At 40.1% G+C, this 27,821-nt stretch overlaps 1 protein-coding gene and 1 pseudogene across 4 annotated transcripts in view; one reads left to right on the top strand and one right to left on the bottom strand.

Moving 5' to 3' along the window:
• Window positions 1-27,821, top strand: part of POLA1 (DNA polymerase alpha 1, catalytic subunit) — a 282,912-nt gene that overhangs the window by 3,159 nt on the left and 251,932 nt on the right. For 2 of the 3 annotated variants that reach the window (XM_081042752.1, XM_081042754.1), the window contains exons 2-15: window positions 1,346-1,470; window positions 5,728-5,824; window positions 6,921-7,001; window positions 14,698-14,810; window positions 15,284-15,346; window positions 16,178-16,270; window positions 16,701-16,788; window positions 17,080-17,311; window positions 17,418-17,596; window positions 22,878-22,990; window positions 23,693-23,809; window positions 25,030-25,104; window positions 25,975-26,113; window positions 26,865-27,019. In XM_081042752.1, the coding sequence (XP_080898878.1) occupies window positions 1,346-1,470; window positions 5,728-5,824; window positions 6,921-7,001; window positions 14,698-14,810; window positions 15,284-15,346; window positions 16,178-16,270; window positions 16,701-16,788; window positions 17,080-17,311; window positions 17,418-17,596; window positions 22,878-22,990; window positions 23,693-23,809; window positions 25,030-25,104; window positions 25,975-26,113; window positions 26,865-27,019 (1,670 nt within the window). The remainder of the gene's footprint in view (window positions 1-1,345; window positions 1,471-5,727; window positions 5,825-6,920; window positions 7,002-14,697; window positions 14,811-15,283; window positions 15,347-16,177; window positions 16,271-16,700; window positions 16,789-17,079; window positions 17,312-17,417; window positions 17,597-22,877; window positions 22,991-23,692; window positions 23,810-25,029; window positions 25,105-25,974; window positions 26,114-26,864; window positions 27,020-27,821) is intronic. The other variant, XM_081042753.1, reaches the window with a different exon arrangement.
• On the bottom strand, window positions 12,861-14,571 carry LOC308494468 (riboflavin kinase-like; annotated as a pseudogene). The gene is made up of 3 exons: window positions 14,555-14,571; window positions 13,280-13,612; window positions 12,861-13,078 (listed from the first exon to the last, which is right to left on the bottom strand). The product of its transcript is annotated as a riboflavin kinase-like (transcript).

Genomic DNA, 27,821 nt, shown 5'->3' with positions numbered 1-27,821 from the left:
GAAGACCTATAGATTTTGTTGGGATAATCTAAAGGAACCTTAAAGGGAAGACACTGAGACCAACTTTTCACTCACAGTGGTCATGTTCAGTGATCTCCAAAACCTCTTCATGTAGGCCTGCTCATGATTTTTAGAAAACATTTGAGTGACACCCAAGATTTTGTGGCTGTCATCACCCAGTACCTACATTCCTTAATTTTTACTTAATGCCTTTCTAAAAATGGATTTAAAAGTCACATGTGAAAGTCAAACAATAGACTGAGATGTTATAAAGAAAGATTCCATTTCCAGGAAGCTTGAAGAAATACGGCCTCTAATTTTAAGATGCAGTTTTCAATAGTGACTGCCAGCATCTGGTACATGTTCTTTAAATTGCATCTTCTATTTCAGTGAAACACTTAGTCAAACAGCTTAATGTTGTTGTGAATTTTCCAGTGGCTTGGAGCTTTTAGGATGCCTTTTATCAATACTTTTCTTTTACTGTGCCTACTCCACTTTATAAAATAATTATCACCAAATACAATAAAATACTCAATTTCACAGACATAGAAGGCAATCATGTTGAGCCTAAACTCATGGCTGGCAGGCAGCCCTGTCTCACTTGACTTGGTTATTCATCAGCTGGTATATGAAAGTTGTAATTCTCTGGATGAAATCTTTTTAGTATGTGGTTGAAGTGGTCAGTTTATAATGACCAAATCATGAATAATTCAAAAGTTAAATGAATGAACACCGAGGCCCTCTGGTATTTCAGTAATTTTTGACAAAACATGTTTTAACCTTTTTAATTTTTTACTATCATCCTTTAATGTCGTAACCAACTGAGCAAGGCCTGGAAATCAGTGAAGGAATCAAGAATCTCCTCAGAACCATCTTTGTTAAATTCTCCCAATACCCCAATTTAGCCCTCCTTTGAAGTTCTAGATACTTTATCTGAACCTCTGTTGGGGCATGCATTACTTCTAAAGATTAGAGTGAGTTAGTTGCTATTTATCTTCCATTTTAGATTTTAAGTTCTCTGAGTATTGGCAGCGTATCTTTCTGATCTTTGAGTCTCTCAGAGCACCTAGTACTTTTGCAAAGAGCAGGTGCTCCTTAAAACCTTTCAAGTGTTGATTAATAAAATACAAAATGAATTTTCCTTTCATAACTACTTAAAGCCCCTCATTTCTAATGGAAAGTTTATGGACTAACCGCTGATCTCCCTTCTCTAGTGTCTGTAGGAGATATCAGTAAGTTGAATTTGGTATTTTCCTCTTTTTGGTGGAAGAAAAGAGTTCCTCTTTTTGAGGGAAGATGGCTGACAATTTCATAGCACCTTACATGAATTTGGCTTTTTTTCCAGCTGTGTCAGATTCAGGAAGCTTTGTAGTCTGTCGATCCCGGCGAGAAAAGAAATCAAAGAAAGGACGCCAGGAAGCTCTGGAAAGATTGAAAAAGGCTAAAGCTGGTGAGAAGTATAAATATGAAGTAAGTAACCATTATTTTTCTGCTGTGCTTCATCTATTTCATAGCCTTTAGGTAGTCTTATGTCATCTATGTCACTGATTTGAAATATGCATATATTTCAAGCTTGTTACAATAGTGATTTCTTAATATTGAACAAGCAAGGGCATGAGGTAGATTGACAGATTATGGAGAGACTGCTCGACCCTTAAAGTTCCTGTGAGGCACTTTACAGATGCCTTTACAATTCTGAAATGAAAGCAGCTATATGAGGTGTGATCAAAAATTATGGTGAATGTTTAAATTAAAATTTATTACAGTAAAAGACACATTGCCACTAATCCCCCTCAAAATATGCCCCCTCGCTTCAAGCACACTTATCCCATCGTTCTTGCCACTTTCTGAAGCAGTTCTGGAGGTCCTCTTTCGTGAGTGTCTAGTTGTGCTGTCGTGGCTGCCTTGATGTCCTGAATCGATCCAAAACGTTTTCTTTTCATGGTCACTTTGACTTTGGGGAAGAGCCAGAAGTTGCACGTTGCCAGATCCAGTGAATAAGGTAGATGAGGATACACCGTAATGTTTTATTTGACACAAATTGCCATACCAGAAGTGATGTGTGACCCGTCTTTCCGTTGTGATCACAAAATACAGCGAATGCTGCTGCCGAGTGCCATCTAACGGAAAGGCAGGGATCTTTAATAGGGGAAGTGATGTGTTGAACCTCAGTAACAGTATGTGACAAATTTCAGCTTGTTCAGTGCAGTCAGTCGGGTGTGAGCTACGGTTGAGAGAAGGTGGGTTTTAAAGTGTGCCGTAAATCATCCTCCATCATGAGAATGCTCCATGTCACACATCGCTTCTGGTACGACAATTTATGTCAAATAAAAACATTACGATGTGCCCTCATCCTCATCCACCTTATTCACTGGTTCTGGCACCGAGTGACTTCTGGCTCTTCCCCAAAATCAAAATGGCCATGAAAGATAAACGTTTTGAATCGATTCAGGACACCGAGGCAGCCGCTACAGCACAACTGAGGACCCTCACAAAAGAGGACTTCCAGAACTGCTTCAGAAAGTGGCAAGAACGATGGGATAAATGTGTTCGAAGCGAGAGGGAGTATATTTGAGGGGGATTAATGGCAATGCGTCTTTTACTGTAATACATTTTTTCATTTAAACATTCACCGTATTGTTTGATCCCACCTTGTATATATTTTTTTCCTTATTAAGCACACTGTCTCTGGTTAGTCCCATGACTTTGTTGGAGGACCTCAGAGCTGCTTTTACTGTATTCTTAAGGTATTGAGCAGTCTAGTGAAGCACTACTTCCCCTTTCCTAATTTCATTTGCAAGGGGAGTGAGTGGTGGTGGGGACTTGGGCCTTCCTTCTGTGGCACTCTGGTGTAAGGTTGAATGTTATGCCCATTTGGCTGTTTCCTCTATTCACTGTCTGTGGCTCACAGGTAAAAACAGAGTGGCTACTACTGTCTCCACAACTTACCTGGCTTCACCTTCAACACGTTCTCTGAGTATCTTAACTGCTGCAGGGCCATAAAGTGATTAATTAACACTAGAAAATTATAACAAATATATTTCTTTTGCTAACATTGTTCTAAGTGCTTTTACAAATATTTGCATTTATTTAATCCTTCCAATAGTCATTTAAAGTTAGATACTGTGATGAACAGTATTTCGCAGCTAACCTATCTGAGCTCACAGTGGCGGAGTCTTGATTTGAACCCAGGCTTCAGAATATGTGCGTTTAACCATGGCCTGTACTGTATTGGGCGATTAAACAAGTAGAAGAGGATTTTTGTCTTTTAGCACCATTCATGAAAGTTAAGTGAGTCGGCCATATCATAAAGGGCTGCTGAAAGGATTGCAGTAAAGCAGGAGTAAAGCATTTTTAATGTGGGTACTTCTCTAAGGGAGTTCTTTGGGGTATTTCAGATGTTGACACAACGTGAGTGACTTCCTTTTAATCACTGGTGTTAATTGCATGGCTCTAAGAGTTCATGCTGAGCAGTTGCAATGTTTTCAGGGATAGAGTCAAAATGGCTTGTGACTCAAAAGGATATTTTAAAATGGTTTTGTGGTACCTTTTCGATAGTATATAAGTGAGTTGCTTAAATAAGAAGAGACAAAGTATGCCTCATAGACTTCAATCAACAAAAATTATCTTGCCAGTTGCCTCCCCCAATTGGTCAGTACAGTAATGTTAATTGGACTAGTTTGTGTTTGGGTTGTCAAAAACTGAATTTGGTAGGGTAGGTAGTTTCTGTTATCAAATGGTGGAAGGCCAAATCAATGTTTGCTGGTGATCTCTGTAGAATAAACAGGAGGTGAAAACTAAGCCTAGTCCTGTAATTATAAGCCTTGTAGGTGTGGCAGAAATCCAGTCAGCTCTGCCCATTGGGCTCTCAAAGCTCCTTGTCCAAGTGTGTTTTCGTAGGGTGCTAGCTTCTCTGGTGGAGCTAGTCATTTTCTCGAGCCCCACTAGAAAAGGCAGAGCTCTCAAGAGAAGGGGGAAATTTTTAACGAGGTATCTGAGTTCTTGCTCACCAGCCCACCAAATTCTCATCTGGGAAGTCGATGGCCTGTCACCATAGCAGCTGTAGCAGTAGTGTGTATGTGTTCCATTTATTGCTTCCACTGTGTTGAGATGGTCTGCTCTATTCATGCCAGTAATTCGTGGTGTTCTGGCCCTCTAGCAGTTGGACAGCTTGTGTGATTGGAAGACTTGCCAGTCTCTGCACTTGCTCTCCAAGTAGCTCAGTGTTTTTTGTTTGTTTTTGTTTTTTTAAAAATAAATTTTATTGGGGAATATTGGGGAACAGTGTGTTTCTTCAGGGCCCATCAGCTCCAAGTCGTTGTCCTTCAACCTAGTTGTGGAGGGCGCAGCTCAGCTCCAAGTCCATTTGCTGCTTTCAATCTTTAGTTGCAGGGGGCGCAGCCCACCATCCCATGCGGGAATTGAACTGGCAACCTTGTGGAGAACTCACACTCTAACCAACTGAGCCATCCGGCCCCCTTCCGGAAGCTCAGCAGCAGCTCATTGTCTTCAATCTAGTTGTGGAGGGCGCAGCTCACTGGCCCAAGTGGGAATAGAACCAACAGCCCTGTCGTTCAGAGCTCTCGCTCTAACCAACTGAGCCACCCGGCCGCCCCTTGTTTTTTTCCAATTGACGTATAATTGACATACAGTATTATATTAGTTTCAGGTTTAGCATAGCAATTTGACTTTATGTACATTACAAAATGATTACCATAATGAGTCTAGTTACCATTTGTCAGCATACAAAGTTGATAGAATATTATAGTTTATATTCCCCACACTGTGTACTATATTCCCATGACTTACGTAGTTTATATCTGGAAGTCTGCATCTGTTGATTCACTTCACCCCCTCCACCCCGCAACTATCAGTCTGTTCTCTGTACCTATGAGTCTGGTTTTGTTTTGTTTTGTTTTTTAGATTCCGCATATAAGTGAAATCATCTGGTATTTGTCTTTCTCTGTCTGACTTACTTCACTTAACATAATGCCCTCAAGGTTCATCCATGTTGCTGCAAATGGCAAGGCGACATTCTTTTTTATGGCTCAGTGCTATTCCATTGTGTGTATAGATAACATCTTTATCCATTTGTCTGTTGATGGACACGTCAGTTGCTTCCAGTAGCTCAGCCTTTGTCTCTGCAGTATCGAGACCGGAGAATGGTGGGGGATCAGTGATAATTCAAACAGAGATCACTCAAAAGCCATTTCTAGTGTACCTGCAGAATATAGAATATGTTTTGCTAACGGATGAAGAGGGGAGGTATTTCCTTTTGAATTATATTTGGTCGGTTGAACAGTTACTAAAATGATCATCTGTTCACAGGGCAACGTGAGCTAGTGGAGAGGGAGGTGGTATGCCTTACAGACAGGAGAAACCAGTCTAGAAATTATAAGTGAATAATCCCCAAAGCAGCTAATGAAGAATTGGCTATAATTCAGTTTGTTTTTTATGAAGTAGATGAGTAATTGATGGTGTGACAAGTGTATTATGCTAATGGAATCATTTAATATCTTATGTTAACACCCACCTAAAAGGAATACTCAGCTAATTGATGTCTATTTAAGGAAAACCGTGTAGTGGTGTTGAATGTCAGAACTCATGATTTGGTTGCAGCTACTTCTTCAGGCTGCCATTCCTGTTTCAATTTTGACAATTTTTTTCATCAGAGCTATTTAACACTTTCACTCCATTTGAAGCTTTCTCAAACTTGTATGATGGCAGGTTGAGGATTTCACAAGTGTGTATGAAGAGGTTGATGAAGAACAGTATTCGAGGCTGGTTCAGGCCCGCCAGGATGATGACTGGATCGTGGATGACGGTACGTGGGAAGAAATTGCCCGCCAGGCAGTCTCAGATGCATCTCCTCCGTTCTCAGGCGGTGGAGTTGCTGCTTTGCGGGGGCAGATGTAAGGTTCTGTTAAGATCATACATTTGGCTGGGATTTTCCTCAAATACAGTATTTGAGGGCGTGGAAGCAGCACAATAGATAGTTTCTTTGGGGCATTTTGGAGAATCCAGGCACACACCTCAGGATATAGTATAAATCCTCCAGGAAATGGCTGTGTAGACATTGGGTGGAGCCACAACGTTGGGTGGAATCCCGACGTCTGTGGGGATGAGAAAACTGCCTGCCTCACAGAATGGCCATGAAGAGTACATGCGGCTGTCTGTGAGGAGTACCTCGGGCAGTGGAAAGCACCACACCAAGGGGAGTCCTGACGTTCCTACGTCCCTCGTGGAAAGCTCGTGGTTCCTGCTGCTACGTGTGACTTCTGGGTCATGTGAATGCTGACCTCAGGGAGGAGCTGTAGGCTGTGCCTGTGACTGTATTTATGTTTCTACGTCTATAGTTGGATTTGGCTATATGGCCAGTTTTCCCTGTAGACTGAGGTGCTTTTCCGGGCTTGTCATTGGATTCTTGTATGTTTTATTCTTTTGGTGGAGTAAGCCTACTGTAAAGTATCCTACTGTGGCAAACTTTGATTCTGTGGGTCATGTCATTTCCCTCGCTGACCTCGGTTGGTATGGGCATACGTGTCCATCAGTGACGTTGCAGGTTCGGTTCCAGACCACTGCAATAAAGCAAGTATCGCAATAAAGTGAGTTGCAGTCTTTGCTGGTGAAGGGTGTTGCCTTTAAGTTGTAAAAAACCCAACATCTGTGAAGCACAATAAAGGGAAGCGTAGTAAGACGAGGGATTCCTGTGTCATATATCCTTTGGTTTTGACTCAGAAACCTGTGTGGATGCTGTTTTGTCTGACACTTGTTTAAACAGGATTCTGCTGCACTTAAAAAGGGCACAGGCCAGGAGAATGCCTGAGTGGGTATGAAGGTTTTTGTTTGTTTGTCAATGGCTGAAATATTATTGGCCACTTTTAGAAACTTGATCTCAGGATTAAATTTTGTTCCTGCAGATGGTATCGGTTATGTGGAGGATGGCCGAGAGATTTTTGATGATGACCTTGAAGATGATGCCCTTGATTCCCATGAGAAAGGTACCTACATTTTGTTTTTTAAGACAGTGCCATTTTGAGATTTAAAGAATTGTGTAAAATTTGAGATGACTTAGTACTTTGATACTGTTTCCTCTAAGGGAAAAGGACCTACCACAGTTGTTTTAAGGTGTAGAAAATGTTGTTATTGAGAGGAGCACAATTATGTGGAAAATTAAATGTAAAATGCAAAAATATCACCAGGAAATGACGTTTCACGTCTCTGTTGTCCAAAGAATTTTGTCTTTTACTTATTTTGGAATTTTCAGTTGTGTGGTTATTTTATTTTATTTATTTTTTTAAAGTATGTCTCCTTTATTTTCTCTCTTTTTTTTTAAATTTTGGGGAATATTGGGGAACAGTCTGTTTTTCCAGGGCCCATCAGCTCCAAGTCGTTGTCCTTCCATCTAGTTGTGGAGGGCGCAGCTCAGCTCCAAGTCCAGTTACTGTTTTTAATCTTTAGTTGCAGGGGGCACAGCCCATCAGCCCATGTGGGAGTCAAACTGGCAACCTTGTTGTTGAGAGCTCACGCTCTAACCAACTGAGCCATCCGGCCTCCCCACTGGAAGCTCAGTGGCAGCTTGTTGTCTTCAATCTAGCTGTGGAGGGCGCAGCTCACTGGGCCATGTGGGAATCGAACCGGCAGCCCTGTTGTTGAGAGCTCTCGCTCTAACCAACTGAGCTATCTGGTTGCCCCTCATGCTGTCATTGTAAACTTGCTGATTTTGGGGGCTGCGACAATAAGTGATGTCTTTTAATTCCTACTGAAGTACTGTAGTTAGAATTTTAGCTCTTTGAGAATGGTACAGTACTACAAGGTTTAGAACTTCGAGTAATCAACTTGCTTTGTTTAATTGAAATTTAAAATGATAATGAATGGATGTCTGTCACATTTTCTTAGCTATGCAATCATTGGCAAACATTTTTTGAGTAAACAAGCCTGATTTATGAGTAGTTCCTGTCAAATGAGAAGGGGAAATTCTCTTCAGCATTTGTTTTTGTTTGTTTGTTTGTTTAGTTCATTATTACCACCAAGTGTTAGATCATGGATCAGCAAAGTATGGTCCACTCACAGCCAGTTTATTTTATTTTATTTTATTTTATTTTATTTTATTTTATTTTATTTTTTGTTACTTTTCTGTGCACTTTTCTTTTTTTTAGTTTTATTTTATTTTATTTAGCCAGTTTATTTTTAAACAGCTTAATTGAGATATAATTCAAATGCCATACAATTCACCTGTGTAAAATGAACATACGTTTCAGTGGCATTTAGTATAGTCATAGAGTTGTGCAGCCATCACCCCAGTTTCCCATTTTCATGACCCCACAAGGAAATCATGCCAGTTGCTAATGTAGCCTTTGACCTAAGAATGGTTTTTACATTTCTTTTTTTAAAAAGGAAAGATGTAAAGAAGAAAACAGTGCAAGAGAGACATATGTGGCCACAAAGCCTAAATTCTATGCTATCTTGCACTTTTCAGAAAGTCTGGACCCTAATTTGTAGATTAACACTTTACAACATTTGTTTACTATCTCCTTCCCTGTTCCCAGCTACATCCAGAGACTTTAGTTTTGGTGAATTTACCAAAAGTAAGTGTAGCCACCATGACACTTCACCTCTACGTGCTTCAGCAGTGACCTCCTAAGAACAAGGACACTTGTCTGCTTGGCTACAATACCCTTCTCATGACATTATCTAACATATTGTGTGTATTTAGATTTCCCCAGGTAGCCCAATAATGTCTTTCAGAGCTATTTTTTAAGGCACAAAGTGTACTTTAGTTTTTATGTGCCTTGAGTTTTATTTAGTGTACAATAGCACCATGCCTCCCCCTCCCTGAAGAAGAGAATGAATGAGCCCACGTGCTTTTTCATCTCCCTGAACTTAGGAGGCCTGTGTTAGGGTTCTCTGTGTTGTGAATTGTCTGTAGCACCTTGAATGAGTCCCATCACCTCTCTGGACATTAGTGTTTTGTTTTGTTTTGTGTTTGATGCTCAGTATATTTTATTCGCTTTTATGTTTTACGCTGTGTGACAATATGATCCACATAAACCAGCACGCACATTTAAAACAATAACTATAAAAAACTGGCCTCAGAAATTGTTCACCGTTACTTAATATTTGAATGGTATATTTTTCCATTCTCTTACATTTTCTTGTTTGTGCTATTTTTGCTTTCATATCCCAGTTTATTTGCACACCTCCCTCCCTTCTGGAGCATAGGCAAATACTCTTCCCTCGCTCATTCTCCTATGTTACATCTTCAGTTCTACACTAATACAGCATCAGGCAGGCATTGGTCACAAGAAGATGTGTTGCTCTGTAGAGTTCGGGCAGTGAAGGGATTTGATACAAACAATTAGGTGCTTCACGGAACCACTTGGAAAGACTGGTAGAATGAAAATCAGGGGAAGATGCCACTACCGCTTCATTTTTTCCCCCTAAATTTATTGGGGTCACATTGGTTCATAAAATTACATAGGTTTCATGTGTACAATTCTATAATACATCATCTGTATATTACAGTGTGTGTTCAGCAGATTCAGAGTCATATCTCTTTCTGTCACCATATATTTGACCCCCTTTATCCATTTCTACTTCACCCCACCCCCCCTTACCCTCTGGTAACCACCATACTGTTGTCTGTGTCTATGAGTTTTTGTTCGCTTGTTTATCTTGTTCGTTTGTTGCTTTCCGTTTTATAACTCATATATGAATGAAATCATACGGTTTTTGACTTTTTCCATCTGACTTATTTCACTTAGCATGATGTTCTCAAGATCCATCCATGTTGTTGCAAATGGCCGTATTTCATCTTATGACAGAGTAATATTCCACTGTATATATGGACATCAGTTTTGTCAGCTGTAAATTAGGAGGTTGGACTGGACAGGGAGGTTCTTGAGGGAAGTACCATGTCCTGGTCATCTCAGTGCCAATCGCAGTAGCAGGGCAAAGAAAGTATGCAATATTTGTTGTGTAATGAGCCATCTCTTTGTTTCCATAATCCTCTTAACCTCTTCCCAGTAAAACATCAGCAAAGAGAATGACTTGACATTCTGAAGGAGAGCTTAGTCTTTGAAATCTTTCTTCGATGCTTTGTCACCATTCACCCGTAAGTCCTCACTGTGTCAGTGTCTGTAAGGAAGAGCCCAACAAGGTCCCTAGCTCTTAGGAAGGGAAATGGAATTCTTCAATCTGCTTTAAAGACGTAAAACATTGTAGACTTTTGCCTAGAAGTTAAGGTCAGCACTTCATGGTGTGGATCCCATTCCCGGCTTGTAGTTTGCAAATAGAGACAGAAGAAGATCAGCTGAGTCCCAATGGAAGAAAACCAGTGGGAAAACAAATAAAACAAGCACTAAAATTGTGGAAGAATTTCACCTCAAATGTTGACTGCTATTCTATCTGTTTCTTTTTGTCCTCCTGTCTAAATCCTGCTCACCTTCAATGGTGTGATTGAAGCCTTCCTTGCTATTTAAACCAGTATTGACCTTCTCTTTTGCTATTCTATGATTAGGATCTGTATTTCGTATACTAAACATTTTGACCGTTTATTCATATTCCTTTTTCTGAAACAAAATGATCTCAATAAAAAATAAGTTCTCTTGTCTTACAGTTTTCACAAATGTCCTACAAACCTTTTCACAGTTTTAGGCACATGAAAAATGCCTTTGTTATTGTGATAAAATGCACACAACATAAAATTTATCATTAGTGACATTTAATACATTAACGATGTTTGCAGCCATGACCGTTATCTACTTTTGGAACATTTTTTATCAGCCCAGATGGAAACCATTAAGCAGGCATTCCCCAGTCTCTCTTTCACCAGCCTCTGGCAACTATTAATCTGCTTTCTATCTCTATGGATTTGCCTATTTTGAATATTTCATGTAAATGAAATGATACAACAAGTGGCCATTTGTATCTGGCTTCTTTCATTTATCATAATGTTTTCAAGGTTCATTCATGTTGTAGCGTGGATTAGTACTGTATTCCTTATTATGGCTGAATAATATTCCAGTGCATGAATGCACCACATTTCATTCATCCATTTATTAGTTGATGGAATTTGCGTTGTTTCTAATTTTTGGTGATTGTGAATAATGCTGCTATGAGCATTCATGTGCAAGTTTTTGTTTGAACACCTGTTTTTAGTTCTTTTGGGTATACACCCAGGAGTGGAATTGTGTGTCTATATATTTTATTTCCTTTTCTTTCTTATACAAAATATATTTTCTATAGATACTTTAGTACTTTGTGTTTTTTCTCTTAAGATATTTTGAAAATCCTTCCATATTAGCAGACAGAGATCTTTCTTTTTTATTTGCTTATTTCTACATAGCTGCATAGTATTCCATTGTATGGATGTACCATGGTGTATTCAAATTGTTTCCTTGAATAGACATTTAGATTTTCAGTAATTTGCTATGACAAATAATACCGCATTGAATAATTGCAAATGGTATTTTCCCCAAGGAAAATTCCTAGAAAAGGGATGGCTGGGTCAGAAAGTAAATGCACGTGAAATTTTATGAGATATTGCCAAATACTTCTCAATAGGCGTCGTCCCATTTTACACTCTCATGAACAATGAGTGTCTACTTAGACCCCTTGGTGTCGCCAACAGTGTTGTCAAGCTTCTCAATATTTGCCACTCTAATACATGAGAAATAACATCTTGGTGTGGTTTTAATTTGCATTTCTTTTACACATGACGTTGAGCATATTTTCATAAAACTTAATAGCTGTTTATATGTATACAGGCATATCTCAGAGGTATTGTGGGTTCTGTTTCAGACCACCGAAATAAAGTGAGTATCACAAAGCAAGTCGTAATCTTTTTGCTGGTGGAGGGTCTTGTCTTCAGTTTGTAAAAAATGCAATATCTGTGAAGCACAATAAAGCACAACAATAAAATGAAGTACGCCTATATTTTTATGTGAACCACATATTTGTGTTTATTAGCCACATTCCCTTTGGGTTTTGGGTTTTTTTTTTTTTTCATACCAGGGAAATTGGTCCTTTATCTGTGAAATGTTGCAAAAATTTTCTCCTGTTTTGTCTTTAAACTTGTTTCTGGAGTAACTGAATTTATTCATCTTTTTTCCTTGCAAATGGATTTTGAATCATAATTAGAGTTTCCCTCACCCACGTTACAAAGGAATTTGCCCTTTGTTCCCTCGAAAAACACTCATTTTAATGTTTTAAAAGACAGACAAAAAATGATAGGCCGAGGGAGTCTAGATCAATTAGAACCGAGGCAGTTGCAACAAAAATGAACACAATACAATGATATGCCCTCATAAAGGAAATGACTAAAATAAAATTTCGCAAGTCTTCGTGTTTGTGATAATATATTAATGCACAAAATATCAAAAATACAAAGTGTGAATTTTCCCCCTTAGGTTTATAATAAACTATCAACCCTCTGTTTAATGCATTTACTTTCATAAGCCTTCTCTGTTGAGCAGCAATGCTATACAGGTACATATGTACTAGTATTTTACCATGGGAATTATAGTTTTCATCTCAAACTAGTGACTTGTCTTTTTACCCATAGCTGTATACATTTCATTTCCATTATAAAACACTTAAGACCTTTCTAGTGGTAAATTTTAATCAACATGTTATATAAAAAGAATCTTGATTTTTAAAATGAATCTTTTTAGTACTGTAGCATGATGGGTTTAATTGAACAGTTGAAGCATAATATGGTAACCACATTGTACTGTTTAAAAGAATTCACAGCTGTAGGAAAATGTTTGATTTTAAAAATATAACCAAGATGAGACTGCATAATTATGAGCAGTAAAATACTGGAAAACAGTGAATGAATAAATATGATGATTTTTTCATCAGTGGCCGTTCATTATTTACTCTTAGGAACCTGGGAGAAATTGTCTTCTTTGAGTTTTACATGTTCTGGTAAATCTAGTCATTTCATAGCTTCCTCACTATTCCCTTGAATTGCTGAAATAGGTAACTAAAGAATCAAAGTTCTTTTGTGGTCTGTGGTAGCCAACAATGGCCACATTGACTATTTCCCCATACCGTGTTTCCCCGAAAATAAGACCTAGCCGGACAATCAGTTCTAATGTGTCTTTTGGAGCAAAAATTAATATACAAGACCCAGTATTATATTGTATTATATTATACCTGGTCTTATATAAAACCCGGTCTTATAGTAAAATAAGACCGGGTATTATATTAATTTTTGCTCCAAAAGACGCATTAGAGCTGATTGTCCAGCTAGGTCTTATTTTCGGGGAAACACGGTAGAAATCCTCTTTGAAGAGATGCATGATGTGAGTTTCCATGGACTTCTTTGTACTCTTGTAGTATGGGTTCCATTCTATGCTCAGCACCATCTTATGGACATTTCCACTTCCAATACGGGCCCAACCATAATAAATGCCAGTGGATTATCCACTGTTCAGATAACTTAGCTGTGGGGATGCCCAGCTGCCTGGAGCCGCAGCCAAAGCCCTGCACCACTTGGCGGTGGTGGAAGTAAGGCAGGTACGCTTCATGATGCTGCCTGCTTGGGGCGTGAGCTATGGCGGCGTCTGCAGGTCCGAAGGAGCCACGGTGGAGGCGGTGCTTAGACCTGCTCCCCCAAAGCCCGGGGACATGGGCAGGAGCTCAGCTGCCAGGCGGGCACCACCAGCAATGGGCCAGGAGGCGCTGCTGATGCCTCATGGCAAGCCCCTCATGCTGCTGACCCAACAGAAGCTGCCGAGTGACTCCAGGAATTCGTCTTTTTTATTAAAGTCTTTGTACAGTTTCATTTAAAAAATTTTGATCTGTGATCTCTTTGGTGTTTATACTGGTTACTTTACAAATGGATAATTGACACTACGTATTAAAAAGTCCCTCTTGTTTCCAGTGATATGAGATGCCATCTTTATTGTATGCTAAATTTTTGTGGGTAATTGGGTATTTTTCTGGACGGACTTTGTTTTCTGTTTCATTTGGTATGTGTATTTATATCTGTCAACCATACTCTATTAACTATTTGTTCTTGGTCTTTTTGAGGTGGAGACTGCTCTGCGATAAATCAGAAAGTGAGAGTAAAATTGACAGCATTAAAAGAGTTCATAGATGATTTATGTACACATGGTCATAAGAGACAACATGGCACAAGTTGTTGTTTATTGTGCAAATGTCTCTGTTTAGTGTTGCTATGACATATTGCATGTGTCTCGTTGCTGTTCTTCATAAAATGGAAATTAGAATGCTACAATATCATAACTGGTAATCTTATTTTATTCACAGTTCAGTTTTCCTGTCAGATTCAGTATAGCTCTAAAAAGTCATATCATGAAGGCTGCTAGGCCAATCCTCTGTTTCCAGATGAATGTGATCTTTTTATTTCTATGGGGAAACCCCCCCCCTTAGAAAGCTTTTTATTCACATTAACAATAGCAATTAAACAGTCATTCTTAATAACTCAACCAAATATTTTCCCGGTCTTTCATGAGTTTTTGCAATAACATTCAGCCCAGGTTTTCCTGAATTAAGCTTGTTTTAAAGATTCTTCCCTGTGTACCTTGCATAAAATGTCATATTCTTGTATTTTGAATTCTTAACGCTTTTCTTCTCAAATTCTCATATACAGAGAGCAGCTGACTGGGCTTTCAGTTTTCCATTTTAATTTTTGCCAGTACATGTTTCTGAATTATATTCCAACAGGAAAAGATAAAGCACACAACAAAGAAAAGAGGAATGTAAAGAAGGCTGCGGTGACAAAGCCGAACAATATCAAGTCGATGTTCATTGCTAGTGCTGGGAAGAAAACCACAGATGTGAGTTTTATGTTTTTCTTAGATTTTTGCCTTTTCCTTTGTGAAACAAATTTAATATTTGATTATACGGATATTAGGTGCTCAGTATATTGGAGCACAAATACTTGAGCAGTATTGTCCTAATTTCAGTCACTGAAAGTAGATTTCTAGGTGAATTTGGGTACCCCAGTGGTTGGAACTTGGTGGTCGTAAAGAAGATTGAATTGAAAAGCTGAGCTGACTGTTTATTTTAGTGATTAACAAGGCGGATCGTGGAATGAGGGTGGAAATAGAGGGTGGGAGCTCTAATTTTGAGAGTTATGTACGTACATACAGGTGATTGTTAAGATCTGTGAATAGTAGATGAGCACTCAGAGTAAGGATTGAAGAAGCAAAGACTGACTGGGTTAGGTTCTTCCTTTCTCAGACGTGTGGTCTGGATGAAAATGGGAAGTGTATGGCTTTCTCATTCTACCTTCCTTTGTAACTTCCAGAAAACTGTAGACTTGTCCAAGGATGGTCTGCTAGGTGACATTCTACAAGATCTGACCACCGAGGTAAGTGAATCTCGGGATTGTCAAATGTGCAGGGGACATGGCTAAAGAAACAATTCAGTAATTATACAAAACGGAATTTAAAAAATTGCAGTGACAACACCACCACCACAAAAAAAAACCCCAAACTCTTAAAACAATACTTCTGATTGGTTTCTTCTCACCATTTTAGGTGAGTAGTTTCTAGCTGTTACAAGCTGTGTGATTTTGTAGGTAGAGCTACATGGGGGTACGTTTGAGGTAGTAAGAATACACACGAGTCACTTCTGGGAATGCACACTGCTTGCACTCAGTTGCTGCAGTGTATGTTCCTGAAAGAGATTGAAGTCTGTCAGTCTGTACGGTCAGGTATGAGATCCTTATCTTGAATTCCAAGTTGGAGCGTAGGAAGAGTCAGTGAGCTGCCCCTGAGAGCACTCAGGCTCAGCTGTACCGGGAATTTGCAACTTGGCGACTTCACATAAAGACTAACGTCTCATTTAGAGGTGTGCATCTTTCTAAGTGACCCTTGATTAAAATGACTAACACCAGCACCATGGAGTTCTAGCTTGAGAGTTTTTTAAATGTGATATTCTGGGAGGGTAAGGGAAAAGTATGTTAAGTTTTAAAAGGAAAAAATTGGTGAGGGGTGGATTCAATGTCTATTCTGGTTTTCTAGTGACTCTGATATTGTTGCTATAGTAACCACAGTGCACGAACATAGATCTGTGGGGGGGAGCAGGGAAGGCAAAACATGCTTTGCTCATTGGACTTCAGTGGGGGAAAAAATGTACTTTTTCTGTCTTGGGGTAAACCAAGCATGGCAACGAATGTCTGTCTTACCTCTCCTTTTAGACACCTTATACAACTCCACCGCCTGTAATAACACTGAAGAAAAAACGATGCATCGAGGCTCCAATGAATCCTTTCTCTGTGCACACCCCCAAGGTAAAGTGTGTGGCGATGCCGTCAAACGTGATTTATGTTATTGCTTAAAACTTATTTGGTTGCTTTTCTATGTGAGGGAAATGCCTCTGAATTTGTTGATTCTTGTTTTAAATTAGGACTCCCATTTCATTATGTAGTTTCGTGTATTTCAAAAATAGCATGTGCCTGCTTTTTTCATCGTAAATTTTATAGTAGCTAGTGTGTGTTTATTATAGGTATTACAACTGTGGTAAATGTAATAATTTTCCTCCTGGAAACACGTATTTTTTTTGTAAACCTAGGTAACAGTAAAATAATTGAAGCTGTTATATTAATAATACACAAAATCATTTTATAAGTGGGAACTGTCATTATCTCTGATCAGGGTAGGACAGTGGGCATATTTTTAGTATGCAGGTCTAAGTGACTAAACATTTCAAAACATTTACAGGCAGTTCCTTCAGGAAAAACTGATTCCCCTGTCTCAAGGAAGGAGCCTCCATTAACTCTTGTTCCTCTTAAACGTGCTCGGTTTTCTGGTAAGTCTGATGTCGGGCAGAAATAGAAGGGAGTGGAGCAGTTGCAAAGTGCTGTCAAAAAAGGTGGCCCCGTGAAGGGGAAGTGGAGGTGATTTTGAAGGAATTGTGATTGCAAGTTTAAGTGGGAAGGATTTGAATTCATAGCAGTAAAACTTAAACACATCCAATTTAGAGATTGCCGAGAAATGCAGGTACAGTGTGAGAAGAAGGTAGGCTGTATTTGCTGTGCCAGGGAAGCCTTTGTGTTTGGTGGCCGTGGGCCCTGATGGGAACGTGTGGTGACGCCCACAGCAAAGCCAGTGCCGGCCCAATGTCCTGCAGCAGAGCCACTGCCGGCCCCGTGTCAACAAGACCAGGAGGAGTCAGCGGCAGTGGATTTTGAAGAGGCAGACTTTGATGAGCCCATGGAAACTGTGGAGGTGGACATGGAGCCTGTGGCTGCCAAGACTCGGGACCAAGAGAGTGAGCCAGCAAAGGGGGTGAAAGCTGAGGCACATCCCCAGAAAGGGACCACATCCTTCCTGTAAGTATTTTAGGAAGTTTCTGGCAAGTAGCGCTACAGTGATTCTGTTGGATTTTGAAAGGTTTTTGAAAAGGAAGCTTTTTTTTTCTTTTTTTTTTTTTGGCAGAGGGAGTTTTCTACCAGATGACTCTTGTTGGGACATCGACAGGGAAGATGACAGCAGTTTTTCAGCCCAGGACGTTCAAGTGGATTCCAGTAAACTCCCGCTGGTGAAGGGGGCGGATGAGGAGCAAGTGCTTCAGTTTTATTGGCTGGATGTCTATGAAGATCAGTACAGCCAGCCAGGTAATCATACCGGGTGTCTCTACAGCGCTGTCCCCTTCCCTCGGTGCCTTGGTGACTGTAGGCGGCACAGGCCGGTGAGAGAGCAACACGCAGTCCCTGCAGAGTGCATGAGCCGCCCAGACAGATAGGAGCTGCGGTGTGAAGAACCCTTACAGGCGCTTTGTCCAAAAACTGAAAACGTGTGTGTGATTTTGGAAGGTGTGCTTGTAGTTTACCTTCGATGTATCTGAAGTTATAGTTCTGCGCCTTAGGTGGAATCAGTCATTCATTTGTTACTTTATTTAGCAAATGGAGCATCCTGTTATGTGCCAGGCACGGAGATGGGGCTAACCAGCTGGACAAATTCTCTACCCTAATGGAACATACATTCTCGTGGGAACGGGGGCGGGGATGGGCCATAAATAAGGTAAAGTGATAGATGATGTAAAAGCAGAAAGTTGGAGGGTGGCCTGGGAAGGCTCGGCAGAGGGGACCACCATTGGGCTGAGATTTGAGGCCCATGCAGATCTGAGGAAAGAGCATTTCCGCCTGGGGAACCAATAAGCACTCAGGCCTGTGTGGTTGTAACACAGGAATCAAATGACAAAACTGGTAGAAAATGGAGTTGGAGATACAGGCCAAGGCCAGATAATGAAGGACCGTGAAAGCCATATTAAGGAGTTTAGCGCTCGTTTTAAAAGTGGTGGGGAGGTGGTAGAAGATTTGAAGTACTGGCAAGGTGGATGGGGTGGTGGTCACATGGTTTGGTGTACATTTTAATAGGAACCCTCTAGTTTGTGTGGTGAAAAACACGCGCGTGCGTGTGTTTTGGGGCTGGAGTGGGAAGTGGGGAAGCCCTGGACGTCAGTCAGTCCAGGGTAGACATGCTAGTTGTGTGGAGTAGTGGTGGCTGTGGAGAGGGGAGAAGTAATGCATTTAACCTATATGTTGACATGAACTTGCGGATGGATTGATGTGAGGTTGACAGAAAGGAGGAATCAAGGATGATTCTTAGGTCCTCCTCTGAATGTGCTGATGCTGTGAATTCTGACTCCCAAAAGCCAGGAGGTTCTCCACTTTCCTTTTGTGCCCCTCTGAGCCCTTCTTCACCGTGCGACTGGGCGTGACAAGGTCTGTCGGATTAATATAAAATACAGTATACACCCTTAAACAGAATTGCCTTTATTCACATCCATTGCTGGGTCTGAGGGTAGATGCAAACTGTATTTTTCAAAGTGGTTTCCTGGAGGCTGCATCTGGTGAACATAGAGGGAGTGTCTGGATGTCAGTAAAGAAAGTGAATGAGTTAGAAGCGTAGGTATTACCCGTCAGACTGGAGGCCAGGTTTACCTTAAAGATCCTCAGGCATTGACTTTAACCGGAAAGATGTTAATGGTCTCTCGGAGGGGAGGCGGAGGCGTTCATATGCTTCAGCCTCTCGGCTTCAGCTTCGCAAATATGTCCACGCTGGCAGGTCCACGCTGGCAGAGACACTTGAGTTGCTACTGCCGTGTGTTAGTTTGTCAGGTAAAGATACAAGCGACCTTAGAAATGGTATCTTACCTACTTTAGCGAGGGTAAGACAGTTTGATTAGACCTTCTCACCTTTTTGACTCCCTCTTTGTTACTCGCCAGTGCCAGAAAGGCTGCCAAGTGTGATCCCATGAGGCCGAGCAAGTATTTCCTCCCCATTGTCGAATCCCAGGCCACCCCATTGTACAGCTGCAGGGGGCACCATTTTCACACGGGCTTCATGGGACCTCGGGGGCCCGGCGCTGTGCGTGATGCTTGTTAGGGTTGTGCGACAGGAAAGGCCTGCCCTGCTCTCGCTGCCGCCTGTCTTTGCTGCACCTGCTCGATGGTGGCTTTGATTCTCTGTCATGGTTCATGGTCTTACAACAACCCGAAACCTGGGAGCCTACTTTGAGTGCCCCTTATCCTCACTTCCCTCAGCAAGTCTTACTGCTTTTCTCCTCCTAAGGTAGACAAGCTGTCTGCTCTTTCTCCTCACAGCTCCCACCTCTGCTTCCTTTGTGCCTATAGAAGCCATCGCACCAGCCTCCTGATTGATCCTTCAGCTGTCATCCCCCATGTTTTGGCCAGAGCCATTGCTCAGAAGGGTACCTCTAATCATGTCATTTCCTTGTTTAGAAAAATCCTCAGTGGCTGCTGCCCACAACGTAAAGGCTGATGCCTGCCGTGCATGACTTTTGTGCCCTAGAAATGGCTCCCTGTCTGTACCTGCTGCTCCTTATACCATGTCCCCTTTGCTCATCGTTTGTGTGACTGGAATGCCCTCACCTGGCTCAGCCCAGGTGTCATCTCCTGGAGTCTCCTAATCCTCCAGACTGGCCTAAGCGTCCTTTCTCTGTGACCCCATCGTACCCTTACCCATCGTAGCATTTGTCATACAATTTTGAAAAGATCCGATTCAGTGTTTTTCTTTCCCCCAAAGCCTTTTAACTCCTGGAGGACTGGGACCTTTTATTTCCAGCTTTCAGCATGATGTCAGGCATACAGTGGGTGTTTAATAAATGTTCACTGAAATAAACTGCACAGTGATTGACAGTTCTGTAGCTACATGGGAAAGGTTTCAGAGAACCAGAGTAGCATTTGCTGGTATACTGAGCTTGCCTTTTGAAGCCTTGTAGCAGTGTTGGGGTAAGAATGGGTAATACAAAAGTGGATGGTGCTCCACCCCTCAGGTTAATCTGCATCTAAACATCAAGATTGCCAGTGTCAATTGCCAAGGATTACAACCTAAGGAACAACAACCACCCTTTCCTGTGTGAAAATGAGTTTACTGTTACCATCTTTTGTTTACCGGTTGATACTTATTAAAAAACCACATTGTTTTGCAGGATAAGGAGCTAGAGCTGCACTGTCCCACTGTGGTAACCACTGGCCACAGGTAGCTTTTAAATTTAAATTCACTAAAAGGAATTTTCTCAGCCATTAGCCACATGTCAAGTGCCCAGTAGCCACATGTGACTAGTAGCTACCACACCCATGGATGGCAGGGATACAGACAGAATTCTGTCATCACAGAAATTTCTATCAGCTAGTGCTGGGCTGTATAGTAATAGGCGTTGGAAGTTAAAATTGACGCATTGAAGCACAATTATATTTGCAAAGCAACCAATTTATATGTATTGTTGAATTCCTGGTAACTGATCATACTCATGGGTAGGCCTTTTCAATCACTATTGGGAAACATTTTGCAGTTGAAAGAGGTACCTACCTATTATTATTCTGTCTTCCAAATGCTAAGGTAAAAGGAAATTTCTAGTGCAGCCTCAGAGATCATTTAGTCTAGTTATTCCCTTATAGAGGAACAAGCTGAGGCTCTAAAAATAAAGTGGTCAGCTCTTCAGTGGCCGAGTTCTGGGCTTCTCAGCCTCAGTCCACTCTCTTTCCATGGTACTTCTCAGGTTGTGTCCTCTGTAATTGATGCCAGCGGATTAAATAAGATGGTTTTTAAAAAGCCCTTTAATCTCTGAGAGTTGAACAGTTCCATCGTGATAGCAGGTAATGATCACTGAGCTTAGGTGAAATCAATGCTGCTAATAAAAACGAAGTACTCCCAAAGACCCTTTTATTGTCTCTCACTTTCTTCCAGATTCTAAGTAAGTCAGTTGTTGCTGAATGCTCCATAATTATGAAAAGAATCTTACTCTCTGCATATGGGAAGATATCCTGTTTTCATTATGACTTTTTCAAGGTTGAATAATCCTGACTGCACCTGGTTTCGGCTAGTAACTTTGGGGGGAATGTAATCTTTGTTTACCATGATCTTTTTGTGGCAAATGAGGCATAAGCAGTGTCAAATGTGTTGCATGAAGTGTGATATTAGTTTGACTGTAAAATGAGCTATTTGAATCTTTGAATCCAATATTAGGGTCTTTATTTTTCTTCGCATGGAATTTTTTTTTCATCTCTAACTGTTGTGAGGATGACTTTTAATTTTCTGTGCTACTGTGAGGTTTTTTAAAATCATCCCCACACTTCCTTCCCGCTCCCCTATCTCCTCCCACCTGCCTCCTTCCCCCCAGCTGAAAATCATACAAGAATGTAATAATTTTAATCATCTGCAGAAATGAAAATTCTTAGATGGTCTTATTTCTACTAGAACGAATTACAAAAGGAAGCACTGATGAGCTATCTTGTGAAGAAACTGGAGTAATTGGCCTTGGGAACAGTAGCCTTTGCACGTGCCAGAATTTTCTTAGTGTCTCAGACAAGTGGCCGTGTTGAGTGTCTGTGTTGATTACCGCTGTCTAATTATTCATGGAGCCCAGGATTTTTGCACAGTGACCATCTCTTAGGTTGACTCACAAATCTCTGGAGCCCTGTCTTGATGGCCAGTGTTCATCAACAATGACTAGATGTGTAGAAAGGCTTGTTTTTACTTTGTGGTCTACATTACAGAGGGATCTCAAAAGCAATATGTCTGCCGATTTGGTTATTAGACCATTTGTTGAGCCAAAATAGAAGAGAAAGGAACACTATCTAACCAGGTGTCTTCAGTAATCTGTGAGGTAGAAAGAGTTGAACCCTATTATGAGATACGTATTATTATATGAAATAAGATATATGAAATGAATTGTTTTTCCTATTCATAATTTTACATATAGAAAAATACTGATGTATCATACATAGTTATCCTTATACATAAATGTTAATTTTTATTGGTAAGTACAAGTGCTAAAAAGGAATTCATTAATTCTCAGAATTCTCACCAGAGGTTTAAATATGAGATTTGTTGGAGAATAGTTTGCTTTTTGTTTTTGTTTCTCAATGTGGGTAATCCTGGTTCGAGGGAAAAGGTGTTTTTTATTTTTTTCCCTACACTGGCCTTGGATGTCTCCCTCATTTTCGAGGTGTGCCTACATTAACCTGGGATGTCCCCCAGTTCCCCAGGGGTTTCTGCACTGACCTGGGGTGTCTCAGTAGTTCCCCAGGTGTGTCTGCTGAGGCCTGGGATGTCTCCCTGATAATCAAGGTTTGTCTCCATTAACCTGGGATGTCTCCCTAGTTCTAGGGAAAATGTTTACACCAAAAATGATTCTGTCCCCTGTCCTTCTTGTGGTCATAGATTTTACCAGTGTGGTATTGTTGTATGGCGTAAGTACTGAGTAAAGGAACTGGTCTTGGGGAGTGGACATCAGATAGAAATTTGCTGTAAAAAATGATGTCATAAAGGCATAAATGTGTGGACACATTCATTGAGCCTTTATAGCGCCCCTTTAATGTGATCTAATTGAAATGTTTCTTTTCTCATGGTTTTCTCTTGTTCTTTTAGGTGTGGTATTTCTGTTTGGTAAAGTTTGGATCGAATCTGCTAAGACCCATGTGAGCTGTTGTGTTATGGTGAAAAATATTGAGCGAACGCTTTACTTCCTTCCCCGTGAAACGGTAAATGTTAGTGATTAGCTTCTAATTCCAAGTGCATTCTCTGTTCTGCCACCAGCCCTTTTCTTCAACAGGGCTGTGAATTATCCACAACCTTGATGCTTTTTTCTTGCTGCCTTCCTAGGGACCACTGATTGTCAGCAGCTCCATGAGAAAAGTAGAGAAATGGAGTAAAACTTGTTAGAAAGAGTGTGAAAGTGTCTGAGTTTTAGCATATGATGCTGTCTTTCCCCTCACCCCTCATTTCCGTAGTAATCAGGGTTGGGAGTACATGGCCGTTGGCATGCTTTTGCTGTATAGGCAGCAGTACCATTTCACCCACGGTTCTGTAACAAGGTCAGTTACATTTGCTTCTCCTGTTTTGTGGGCACTTAACATCCATAGTCCCATCCCAAATCCAGACCTTCCCCATCTGAGTTGAAATGGGAAGATTCGTTGTCAGGATTTACAACACTCTTCTCCCATTTTGTAGGATTCATCGTCTTTATCTCTGGTTTGCTTTTCTGGTGCCATTGGGAGGAATTGGGCATTGGGTTGAGTATAATTTTGGGTCCGTTTGTACCTTTGAACTCACCTGCAAGACTGTTCTATTAAATGTTTAAATGGGTGAAGATGAAAATTGATTTAGACCTGGGTTTCTGGTAGTTGAAAAGGTCTATGTATAGATGCTCTTTTTTTTTCCCTCCCCTCTCCATGGGAAAGCAGAAAATTGATCTAGACACAGAGAAAGAAACAGAAACTCCAGTTACAATGAAGGATGTTTATGATGAATTTGATGAGAAAATAGCAACAAAATATAAAATTATGAAGTTCAAGTCCAAGGTTTGTATTTGGTAATAATTTTTTCCAGCTCTAATTATTAGTTGTTCATTTTCTCATTTAGCAAATAGTTATTGCATACCTTCTTTGTGCAAAAGGCCCTCTGTGTGGCTATAATTCATCGAATGGAAATTTCATAGATATCAAATCAATGTTAGATTTGCAAAAATATTTTTCCTTCTCTTTGAACTGCTTATAAAATAATGTTCATTAATTTGAATAGAAAGATAATTTATAGCAAAGTAATTGCTTCCAATACTTCCAGCATATCTTGTGCTCTTATTCCTTATGGAACATCAATGGAGAAGAAACTGTTCTGATCTTGTTTATATTAGTTATTGCCAAGTAGTCTTAGTCAGAAGGTTAAGTAAGGTTTTATCTTTAAAAATCAAAGACTATGATGCTATTCGGATAGAATAAAAGTCCTCTGTTCATGTAATAGATGTTGATCAATTGTGAGATACTGATTTGTGCAGCAGTGATGCCTTTGGACATTAATGTAACTCACTCAGCCTACTGGCTGTTAGCAGTGCTTGCCATGTAGGGCGGGTTGAGTTGCTGAAGATAAGCCTAATGGTCTTTACTGTTTGAGCTTTGGATGTTGGCTGATGGATCAAGTCTCTAACATTCTAAAAGCGATGTGGTGTCGTGGTGAAGAGCATAGGTGCTAAGGCCAGACAACTTGTGCATTAAATCCTAGCCCTACTGCTTCCTAAGTATGTGACCTTGGACGAGTACCAAGTGACTTCTCTGGGTCTGTTTCTTCACCTGAGAAGTGGGTCCTTATTTCAAGAGTTGCTAGAAGGCTTAAGGCAATTTATATTAGGTTATAAACAAACACTCAGTAAATATGAGCTAAAATTACGCTCATTAATTTTTCTAGCAAGATAGAGCTGCATAATATCAGAGTAGGAAATGATTTAATGCATTGTCATTGTAAAAAATTGTAATCTTTTATTGCCCCTCTTGAATGTAAATATTTCTAACCTCTTTAGTGTTGAAGAGAAGTCTTTTTAGAATTTTGCCACTGGGTGTTTTAGTCCCAGTTGAAAGGGCAAATGGGTGTCTTTCTGCCTTTATTTACCTTTATGATCCATCAGCCATTAGGAATCTGCTAGATTCCTAATGAGTAAATACAGGGACATGCATTGTGTATATAATGCTTATTAATTTATTTTGTGAAAAGTTTTGTCTTAATGATTTCAAAATATCTGCTTCCTCAGATAGTGGAAAAGAACTATGCTTTTGAGATACCTGACATTCCAGAAAAATCCGAGTACTTGGAAGTTAGATACTCGGTAAGTCAAACAACGAAAATGACTGGGCTTTGGCTGAGAATGACATTTTTCTATTTCTGAAATTTCAGTTGACTTTTCTGTAGTGTTGGCAGAGCTCCTCGAGCCCCCAGTTCATTGAAGTGGCCTTACAGTAATGAATAATTAAAATGGATAAAAATTTAAATACATAGACCACAGGTTATACTGCCTTTCTCTGCTTTCAAGTATGCATCTTTAAAGAAATAAGTTGAAACTGCACAACTGTTTTTCAAGTGGAATGAGTGCCACATGATGGAGTTGACCATCATTAGTCTGTTGAAGTGTCCCTTCTGAGCAGTGGAAAGGTGAGAGGAGAGCGTCAGTAGTGTCGCTATAGTGCTGCTCTTGCTCTGGTGACAGGCAGGGTCATTGCTGTGGGATGTTAATTAACTGGACCTTAACCTCCTTTTTTACCTCTGTTCTAGTGTTTTGATCCCACGATGTTGGTAAAAGGAACTTTTAAGACATGTTTCTGACAGTGGTGATGAAATGTACCATGGGAGCATTTTGAATGAGACTCACTCACTTGCTTTCATTCTTCTAATGCAGTGGTACTTATTTGCTATTCTTTATCAGGAAGGCATGTACAGCTCTGGACAGAAATCCTCTTTGGCCTATTTTTCTTCTAATGGGTATCATCAAGATGCATTATTTTGTCATTGTGAATTGTTTTTGTTTCCTACTGTGAATTGTTTTGGATTTCATTTGTGGCAAATGACATTTCATATATATAAAAGGAGTTTCTTCTGGTACTTCATAGAGAGGCTTTTGTTTATTTCAAATATAGACTTTGGAAAATGTGAAGTAATAGTTTTAAACCAAAAAGATTTTTCTCTTCTTTGCCTTTTTCAGGCTGAAATACCACCGCTTCCTCAGAATTTGAAAGGAGAAACTTTTTCTCATGTGTTTGGGACTAACACATCCAGCTTGGAGCTGTTCTTGATGAACAGAAAGATCAAAGGACCTTGTTGGCTCGAAGTAAAAAATCCACGTAAGGAAAAACTTACTTTCAGAACACTAAGTAAATTGCTGATAGATGTAGTTTTTAAGAGGGAAGTTAGGGAATTGGCCTACTTATTTCAGTGTGTCCACTTCCTTTTCTAAGGTTTTCTTCCTCAAGGTTTTCCTTAGGTGAGTATAAGGAAAATATTTGGAATCACTTTTTCGCTGTCATGCCTGGCAGTGTAGATGGAGGGAGGCCGTAGTTAGCCCAGGTGGTATTTGGTCACATCCCTCATTGTGCTGCGTCCCTACGGACTTCTGACCTGACTGATACGGTCCAGCTGTTGAACATAGTTAACGGCTGACCTCCAGGAGGGGGGTGGACATCACTGCCCACTGTGGCTAGTGCTCGTTTGGTCTTTTGTCTGATGTTTTTCAGTATTTGCATCTGTGATACTTGTTTTGTCTTCATGATTCTCTTAAAAATGTTTTCGAATTTCTTCAAGCAAGGCAGTGTTTTTTTTAATTTTTTTAATTTAAAAACCTGTTTTGGGTCCTGGATTCTTTGGAAAATCAGATGAACGCTATGGACCTTTTCCCGACAAAAATGAACACACATATGTGTATACACACAAGGATTCGCATACAATCCAATAATATGGCTTTTTATCAGATGATATAAGACATTCTTATTAGAAGATGGGATTGAAAACCTTTTCAGTTAATCACAGATATCTTAATGATAGTAGTTTTCTGTTTTAGGAAATGGCTATTGATCTATTGTATCCGTTCTCTTTTAGAACTCTTGAATCCCCCGATTAGTTGGTGTAAAGTTGAGGCAATGGTTTTGAAACCAGACCTGGTGAATGTGATTAAGGACATCGGTCCTCCTCCACTCGTGGTGATGTCTTTCAGCATGAAGACAATGCAGAATGCAAAGACACATCAAAATGAGGTAAAGAAATAGGACAGAGTTTGTACATCGGCTTTAGACGCAGACACTTGCCTGACTTTGTACAGCTTTTCTGCAAGGGAAAGTTGTGGTTTTTTGGAAGGGGAAAGAATATTCATTCGCTACCAAACTCCATTTGGGAGAATGAATTGAATTTGTCTGATATTAAAGATTTTGTTTTTTTTAAGACTTAAATTGCTGAACTTATTTTTATTGTTTGGTTTTTAACTTTTTTCTTTTGGAGAACTTTAAATGGACAAAGAATAATTTAATGAACTCCCATATATGAATCACTCATATTTAACATTTAGCAAGATTTTGTCGTACGTGTTTATTCCCCCCTCCTTTTCTGTCCTCCTGAAGTATTTTAAGACTAATCTGAGACATTTGTGTCATTGCATACTTTGGTATGCATTTCTCAAAGCATGCACACTTTCTTATATAATACCATTATCACACCTAATAACATTAACAGTGATTCCTTGATATAATCTAAACTATTCAGTCCATATGCACGACTGTTTTTCAAAAATGTCTTAACAGTTGGTTTATTTGAATCAAGATTCATACAAGATTCACAGATGGTGTTTAATTTTATGTCTCTTGAATCTGTGTTAAATGGGAGCAGCTCCCTCCCACCCCCTACAGTTTTTTCAGTGACTTTGACTTATTGAAGAGTAACTGTTGGTTGTCTTGTAAAATGTCCCATTTTCTGTATTTGTTTGCTTCATGGTGTCATTGGACTTCTTCCTCTAGACCAGGGGTTGGCAGACGATGGCCTGGGGGCCAAATCCAGCCTACCGAG

This window comes from Rhinolophus hipposideros (genome assembly GCF_964194185.1).
Source record: "Rhinolophus hipposideros genome assembly, chromosome: X".
NCBI classification, from domain to species: Eukaryota; Metazoa; Chordata; class Mammalia; order Chiroptera; family Rhinolophidae; genus Rhinolophus; species Rhinolophus hipposideros.
This window is presented reverse-complemented; position numbering and strand designations above follow the sequence as displayed.